The sequence below is a fragment of the Phocoena phocoena genome, chromosome 7 (assembly GCF_963924675.1).
Source record: "Phocoena phocoena chromosome 7, mPhoPho1.1, whole genome shotgun sequence".
NCBI classification, from domain to species: domain Eukaryota; kingdom Metazoa; phylum Chordata; class Mammalia; order Artiodactyla; family Phocoenidae; genus Phocoena; species Phocoena phocoena.
Genome location: NC_089225.1, coordinates 115,252,809 through 115,261,378, shown reverse-complemented (window position 1 = coordinate 115,261,378; position 8,570 = coordinate 115,252,809). Strand labels below are relative to the sequence as shown.

Below are 8,570 nucleotides of genomic sequence, written 5' to 3'. Positions count from 1 at the left end.
GCCCGTCCACCCTGGGCCATCCAGGCCACCCTCCCTTCCGGCTGTACACCTCCTTCCTAAAGACCAGCCCTGCTTGGAGACTGTTACAACTGAGCTTCTGTGAAATTCAATGAGGTCCCACACAAACACTCACCCTCACGAACCTCCATGGAGAAGCCAAGGAGCAAAGGCGCCTCTCCAGGATGGAGCCCCGTCCAGGCCTGGGGTCACACCGACGCCCCCACCCTGCCACCTCCCAGCATCCTCCGCCCCTGCTCCCCTCCCCGCTCCTCCTGGGCACCCGGGGCCAGGCCTGGCCAGAGGCCCATCAGGAGGGCCAGCAGCGCCCCAGAGGCTCATCCCCAAGGCTGGGATGCCCGGTGCCCGCCCCAACGTTCACCAGGACCTCCTGCAGGGAGAACATGCAGAAGAAGATCTCCTCATAGGAGACCCCGGTCCCACTCGCATACAGACAGGCGAAGGTCAGGGCTCTCTCGGGGGTGGGCCTGATGGACGCCAGGTCAGAGTAGCCACTGGGGCCCTCGTGGATCGCCCAGGGCTCCGGGCAGCTGTGGGGGTCCAGGGGCGACCGGCTCAGGCAGATGCCCATGTGCAGCTGTGCCCTGCGCCCCACCGGGTGGGAATACAGCAGCCACGTGGGGCTCTGAGACAAGGCCGAGGGGGGACCGGGAGCTCGGGGGTCCAGGTCCCCCTGTTCCCCTCAAGCCCAGGCCCTGGGCCGGGCTCACCGGAGCCATCCCCACATCCCTCCATCCCACCCAGCCCCCCGCCCCCTCGGGTATCTCCAGCGCCCTCCTTCCTCTGGGGGTTCCTGGGGCCCAGGGCAGAGGTGTGGAGGGTGGAGGGTGTTCCTGGTACCCATGGAGCACCCCTCATTCTCCGGCCTGCTGGAGGGCGGGGCCGGAAAGCCCACAATGCTGCCCTGGCAGCCCCCGGCGGCCCCGGCCAGAGCGAGCACCAGCTCCCCAGGCAGGAAGGAGGCGCCCTCGTCTACACTGAGCACCTGCACGTGTCTGCCCAGAGGGCTCCAGGCACTGCAGTAGAGGATGCCACCGGCCTGCCCCCTGTCCACCACCGCCAACTGGCCCTCGCCCGAGCGCAGGTTGGGCACGAGGCCCCCGTGGTGCCAGGTGCGGCGAAGGAGTGGGGGCCGGTCTCGCAGATCTCACCAAAGCACTCTCGCCGGTCCACGCGGTACGTGTAGGCCGGCACCAGCAGGCGGCCCGAGCACAGCCGGATGCCATGGCTGGAGCTGACGGCAAACGTGGCCCAGTCTGCAGGGAGGAGGGGCTGCTGGTCCCCCGATGGCAGCACCACCACCCTGGGGGACGGGGAGGACGGGGGCCAGTACCCGGGTTAGGGGACAGCTCAGGGGGCAGCCATCGGCTCACTGTGCCCCCACCGTCCACTCCTTCCGGCAGTGCACTAGCCCCACCACGCTGCCCCCTGAGCCCAGCAGACCCCTGCCCAACGCCAGGTCCGCCCACCCCACCACGCCTCTGGGGCCTCTGAGAGCAGCTTCCCGTGTCCTGGAAGCCCTGGGCCCCCACCCCCGCTCTGCATCCAAAGAGCAATTGTGCCCAAGCAGGAAGCAGGTACAGGTGCCACATGTCCCTCCAGGCTGAATGGACACACATGGGACATGCTCTGCATTTGGTTTGCTCTGCAGGGCCCAGGACCGCCAGCAGCTGGTGCCAGCAGAAGGGGGCTCAGGTCCAGCCCCCACTGTGGGACGGGGCAGCAGGGATGGAGGCCCCAGCAGCTAGCTGGGCTGTCTGCTCACTGCGCAGAGTGGGATGGGCTGCCGGGTACTAAGAGCACCTGCGCCCAGGCCGGGCCCTGGGTTTCTGCAGAGCCCCAGAGCCTCAGGGGGGCCCTCAATCTAAGAGGGAGAGCAGGCCTCCCAGGCTGCTGGCCCTGCCCAGCTGGGCCAGTGCAACAGGTTCCAGGGCTTTGGCTCGACCAGGATGGCCGTAACCCAGCGTTCAGGGGAGCCAGCACCCATAAGTCTCCATGCCCATCTACCCTCCCCAGCGTGGCCCTCCCCAGGGGTGATGCAACACAGAAGGGGAACCGAGGCCTGGAGAGGAGATGGGACCTCCAAGACAGTCTGGTCCCCTGGCCCTGGACCCAGGCAAGTTACTGGGGGTCATTCTGCCCCAGCAGGGGCCTGCCCCGAACTCCTGCAGCCGGTCCTGTCTGGGCTCCACCCTGGAGCACGAGCCAGCCCGTCACCTGCCCCACACCCTCTGGGCCAGCACGTTTGTCCCGTGGGCCTGCTGGCGCTGGGCACACTCAGCCTGCGGGGCTATGAAACACATGCATACGAAGGGCACAGGCCCTTTGCACACAAGATGGGCAGACTTGGCTGTGTCACCTCAGGATGGGTCTCTAGCCTAACCCGGGTGTCCTGTGCCCTGTCCAGGGCAAGGACTCAATTCAGACACTTCTGCCTGGTGAAGCATCACCTATGGGCCCAAGTGCTCATGCTTGTTGGGGCAGGGCCCCGACACCCAGCCTACACCTACTCCATCCTCTAAATCTACCCCGAGGCCCTGCAGGAAGGCATCCCATTGCGGGGGGCCCATGTGGCAACTCTGGCTGAGGGCCCTCCGTCCACAAGCCCATTGCCCTCAGGCCAAAGAGAGGCAGGTCCTGGCCCCCGAGGGCCGGGGATATAGGTGAGCAGGGAGGGGCCTCACCGGGCCCCGCAGAGCTGGCTGCAGGGCAGCTGCAGGAGTGCTTGCCTCTCTGACCCACTCACAGGCAGAGACAAGGGCCCACTCTGTGGCCGGGAGCTGGGAGCTGGCCGTGCCCCAGGGCTGTGTCAGGATCCAGGACCGTCCCGCCAGCCGTGCAACTGTGGTACAGCACAGAGAGCGGTAGGTGGCGAAGAAGGGCAGCCAGGAGGGGGCAGTGTCCAGACAGGGCCACACAGGGCTCCTCTCTGCCGGTCAACTGGCTCCACCCTGGGCCCTCACCCTCCAACAAGGCTGTGCTGGGGGCGGGCCACCACCGGGGCCACAGCTGACCTCCGAGGGGGACATGGGCGTCAGCTGCCCCCAGAGATGCCTCCCATCACGACTTGGGTGCCTGCCTGCCATTCCCTCGGCCCCCAAGATGCCAGCCCCTTTGGCCCTCATGGGCCCCACATCCTACCCCTGTGTCTGGGCCACCATCTCCTCCCCATGCCGGGGCCACACACCAGAGCCGGGCACCGGCAGGGCAAGGCGGGGTGGGGTGGCGGTGGCACCGTGGCACCCACTCTGCGGAGGTGGCCCAGATGTGGCACACATCACCTCTGCCCCTTCCAGGGGCCCCAGGACGTCTCCAGCCAGCAGCCCGTGCCCACATAAAAGCCCAGGGGTCTGCCGTGAACGGAAAGGGGAAAGCAGCGTGAAGGAACGGCTCACACAGCCTCCCGCCTCTGGAGCCCCGTCCAAACCAGAAGGCAGGATCTACCTTCCTCCCCTGTCCCCCAAGTCCAAGCCAGGTGCCGTCTCACAGGCTGCCCGCTGAGAACTGGGGCCTCCAAGTCCCCGCAGCACCTGCTCGAAGCCCCCCCCGCCAGAGCAGGGCTGCCTAACCAGGGTGCCCGGGGGCCACAGAAGGAGGCGGCCTGCACACACACGCCTTGTTCCCTCTCTCAGGAGTTTTCACGTTTTAGTTAGATGCCAGCTGTTTTAAACCTAGAGACTTCACGTAAAAACCTGTATTTCCAGCTTCTCTTGAAAAATCAGACGGTCTGTCTCCCCGGCTTCCCCCACTCCCATGGGCACTGCTAGCTGGGACACGCACACCCCATCCCAGTCGCCCGCAGCCCTGCTCACCAACCCTGACCCCAGCATCACAAGGCCTGGAGATGCCCCTCCGGAGAGGAGATTCACAGACTGCGCTCCCAGCTTTATTGGTTGTGTAGGACTTCGCGTTTTAAACAACTGAGTTTGTCTTGGATGGACACCCAGATTGTTTCTGAAGTTCTCTGTTACAAACCATGTACACTTTACGTTGTGATAAATACCGCCAATTTTCCCTCCAAAAAGACAGTGCCAGTTTACATTCCTGCCAACCTCAAAGGCAAGGGTAACCGCCATTGAATTTCTATGGTAACTTCGTGTTCTTGGTTACTGTGCCACTGAGCACAGGCCCACGTCCACGGCCCCAGCACTGCTGGCAGCGGTGATGGCCTGACACCCGCTCCCTTGAGACAGCCTGCTCTCCGCATTAAGCGGCAGCAGTGCTTTCTGCTATCCTGGACTCACTCGCTTGCCCCCGTCGGCTGAGTCGGGGGTCTTGTTTGCTTTGGGGGTTAGCAGAGCTGCCTGATGCTCAGGGCAGTGAGTTGCTTTGAGTCTTTCTTTAAATTGGGGTCATTTTGCCCATTCTTTGCTTGGCTATAGGTTCTCACCTATGGCCCTTACTCTCCTTCCCAGACTCCTACCAGGTTGGCTCATCCTGGATCTGATTCCCCCTCTCCCGTGGGACTTCCTTCTTTGCATTTTCCTCTGGGTGGAGGATGGAGGAGCCTCCAGAGCTTCTCCTGGCTGACCCTGGCTCTCCGCAGTGTCCATCTATCCTTCACGGTCTCTATTCCATTTTTTCAGAAGTCACTTTTTCTGTTTCCAAATACTCTCTTTTATTCTCAAGTATGCCGCAATATGTCCTCTAATCTTACTGAAAATTCATTCTTCTTAAAGTCCTTCCATTAGGGGCTTCCGTGGCGCAGTGGTTAAGAATCCGCCTGCCAAGGTAGGGGACACGGGTCCGAGCCCTGGTCTGGTCAGATCCCACATGCCCACATGCCACGGAGCAGCTAAGCCCGCGCACCGCAACTACATCACGCCGTGGCCAGTCACCTCCACCTCTCCGTGGGGTCAGCCCCCAGTCTTCCTCTGAGCTGGCAGGGCGGAGACTCTGCTCCCCGGCAGGCCTGGCAGGGCTGCCCACCCCCAGCCACATCCCATCCCTGGGGCTGAGGGGTGGGCGGCCTCCTTGCTCCCCCCGGCTCCCTGACAGCCTGCTTGCAGCCCTGCCTGGGGCTTTCCTCCCACCCCCAGGGGCCCTCCAGCCGCTCTCCGCGGCCTCCGCTCTGAGCGGTCCTCTTACGTAACCTCTTCTCACACTGCAGCAGCTTAGAGGTTTTAAGGTGAAAATCAGAAGCTTTTTCTTTTTAATAAATTTATTTTATTTACTTATTTTTGGCTACGTTGGGTCTTTGTTGCTGCGCGTGGGCTTTCTCTAGTTGCGGCGAGCTGGGACTACTCTTCGTTGCGGTGCGCGGGCTTCTCATCACGGTGGCTTCTCTTGTTGCGGAGCACGGGCTCTAGGCACGTGGGCTCAGTAGTTGTGGCACGTGGGCTTCAGTAGCTGTGGTGCGTGGGCTCTAGAGCGCAGGCTCAGTAGTTGTGGCATATGGGCTTAGTTGCTCCGCGGCACATGGTATCTTCCCGGACCAGGGCTGGAACCCGTGTCCACACACTAGCAGACGGGCTCCTAACGGCTGCGCCACCAGGGAAGCCCTCCAAGAAGCTTTTTCTAAGCCAAACCCAACAGCACCCTCAGCCCCTCCCTCGCCACCTGCAGGCACATGTGGCGCCTGTCCTCGGGCAAGTGGCCAGTGAGGAGTGCTTCGGGAGGTGGGAGGTCTCTCACCACCCCCACCCCACTGCGGGGTCCACTCCTGGTCCAAAGGCACCTGTTGTTGGCGCCTGGCTGGCTCCCTCGCTCTGCCTGTGACGTTTTGTGTGACCGCAGAGCCCACAAGGCTCTGGATGGGTTAGCCTCCCCAGGCCCCGACTTGGCACGCGCTCCGGGTGTCCTGCCGTCTGTGCCTGCAGCCCCGGGGAGGGCACGTGTTCTCCGCGGACACAGCCCACACCCGGGCTCTGCAGTGTGGTCCACAAGGCCTGTGTCCCTGCAGGTTCTGAGAGTCGCCAGCTGGATGCGACGGGGTTTCCTCTGGTCTTCCTGCTGTTCCACCGGGTTTTTCTGGACGTGTGAAAACCCAAGACCTCCCTGTCTTTGGGGAGCCCACGTTTTAGCATCACATAAGCGGGGTCCGGCTGGCAGGCCTCCTTCCTGCGTTCCCTCCTCAGGCCACGTTGTTTCACTGATTCCAGGACACCATCCACCAAGACGGCACAAAGACCAGAGGACAGGGGGCCTCAGAGGCAGAAGGGAACCATTGCTGGTCAAGGGGGTGCAGAGGAAACGGCATGTCCCACCCCAGCTGCTGTGGGCCCTGAAACAAGGCCCCTGGCCTGCAGCGCCGCACCCCAGGCCTCGTCACCGGCAGGAAATGCCGGGTGTGTGCCTGCCTTCTGTGACCCGCCACTGCCACCTCCTCCAGCCAGGGTGCTGGGCAGGGCAGCCCCGGCTCCGTCCCAGAAACAACTGGGAAATCAGCAGCCTCAAACCTGGCTTCCAGAGGGTCAGAAGCTGAACACCACAGGCCATCCGCTGACCTTGGAAGGATGGAGGACAGACAGGCGAGCCACCAGGGCTCTCGGGAGCTCCATCGTGCTGAGTGCCCAGCCACGGATGACGGAAGAGGGGACAGAGCCAGCCATGGGGCCAGCGAGGCTGGAGGGACCCACTGCAGGGCCCCCCAGGCAGGCCCTGGAACCAGGCGAGGCCACAGGCAGCCGACAACGGGTAGGGAGGGGACCTGCATTTTAAATCCTGGCAGAGAGCAGGAAGGGTCAGTTGGAGGCAGTCACAGGTGTCCCGACACGCCCGCCCTGCTGGGCCGGCGTGGGGGCTGGAGATGGGCCCTGGCCCGGGCCCTGAAATCACGCTGGGGCCAAGACACCCCCAGGAGAACACCCACCTCCCCCAGGGTATGTCCCACCCACAGCCAGAGGACCCTGGCCGGGCAGGTGGACCCGGGCCAGCCGCGTCAGCAGGGGCAGGGGCTTGTGTCCCCTTCGGAGCAGGCTCTGCTGGGGCTGCCCCTCTCCTGGGTGACAGGGGAGGGGACCGTGGATGCAGCCCATGCCCGGCCTCACCCATCCAGCCCAGCAGCAGCCATGGGACCTCTGAATCAGTTTGCGCCTGGCTTGTTCACGTTTTATGAGAGTGTACGTGCACTTGGCAAAAAAAAAAAAAAAAAAAGGCAAAGCATCCCAAAAATATAGAAAATGACATCCCCTCCCCACCCAACCCGGCCTCCAGGCGCCCAGAGTGAGTCCCAGCTGCGGTCTTGACACGCAGGAAGGTTCTGTTTGAACTGGCTTCCAAGAGTCGACGGCCTTTCTCAGAAGCAGGAGGTGAGCTGCCCCCTCCATCCCCTTCTCCGGCCGTCCCTCTGTCCAGGGGCCACAGAGGCACACACCCGCCTCCTTCTCAACAGACACACGGTCAGCGACACGGCCACTGACTGACGCCACCTGCAGACGGTGCTCCGTGCATGGCCTGGGGACACGCCGGCACGTGCATGCGTGCACACGTGCCACTTGTGTGCAGGTGTGCGCACGTGTGTACGAGCGCAGGTGGATCCTGAGGGGCGAGCCCCAGGAGTAAACCGCAGGGCCAGTGGACGCCACTTCACTTTTTGACATTTTGGGGGCCAGCTTATCCTTCAAGGACATAGAGGGGTCCCCCTGCCACTTGCTCCCTCCCACCCCCAGTCACTAGGCCACCTTCTCGAAGCCCTACCCTTACTCTAGCAGGAAATGCCTCAAAGTTTTAAGCTCTCTAATAATCCATGCATTATTTTAATTCTCCAAAAAAAACTTGCTTAGTCCTAAAACTTTTTATAGGAGGTCTCTCTGCATCACAAAGCCCCTCACTACACATTACCCACGTAAGACCACGCCTCAGCGGCCCGATGAGGCGGGGCTCCAAGTCACACAGTGGGGGACAGGGACGGGGGACGTGGCATGGGGATGGGAGACGGGGACAGGGATGCCCTGTCCCCACACACAGACTGCCAGGCCCCGGGTCACTGGCGCTCGGGGGCTTGAGGAGCAGGGTACACGGGCACTTCACCTGGGCTTTTATGAGGTTATTTTTCTAAGAACAGAAGGAAGGAGTGTATCGTGATTTATTCCCACTTTTACTGGAAGTTCAGGGCAGCCAGAAACAGAAAACGGGTCCGGCCTCCCAGACTGTCTCTGCAGCTCGAGCAGCTGCCCCAAGGACCGAGGTCAATGCGGAGCACCCGGTCGGGGTGACTCAAGCTGCTTGTGCCGGGCAGGGCTTCTCACCCGGCACTGCTGACATTCGTGGTCAAAGCAGAACCGGAAGGACACATCACAGCAAACCACCAAGTGCAAGAAACCAATGCCTATCTTCCGACAACGGTCTTGCCAACTCACGGGCCTTCTGGAAAACGGGGGAAATGACACCTTCCACGGTGGGGGGCATTCCTGTCACTGGCTCAAATGTGACTGAAAGTCATCCATAAAGCGCCCGACGGCCCGGGCTCTGTTGGTCAGAGCTCCGCGTGGACCCACCTCACGGTGCTCTGCTGCCCACATGGAGTTCACCACATCTGCCCAGGGCACCTTGGAGGCTCACGCTGTGTGGGGACCAGCGGAAGGACCACCCGTGCCCCCCCCAGAGCTGCA

At 62.7% G+C, this 8,570-nt stretch overlaps 1 protein-coding gene across 1 annotated transcript; it reads right to left on the bottom strand.

Moving 5' to 3' along the window:
- Positions 1 to 307: 307 nt before the first annotated feature.
- On the bottom strand, positions 308 to 8,367 carry NEU4 (neuraminidase 4). The gene is given in 8 exon segments (XM_065880206.1): positions 308 to 660; positions 663 to 798; positions 800 to 1,137; positions 1,140 to 1,321; positions 2,236 to 2,308; positions 2,765 to 2,860; positions 6,830 to 6,958; positions 8,319 to 8,367. Coding segments are annotated over 8 exon segments (1,356 nt in total).
- Between the last annotated feature and the right edge of the window lie 203 nt (positions 8,368 to 8,570).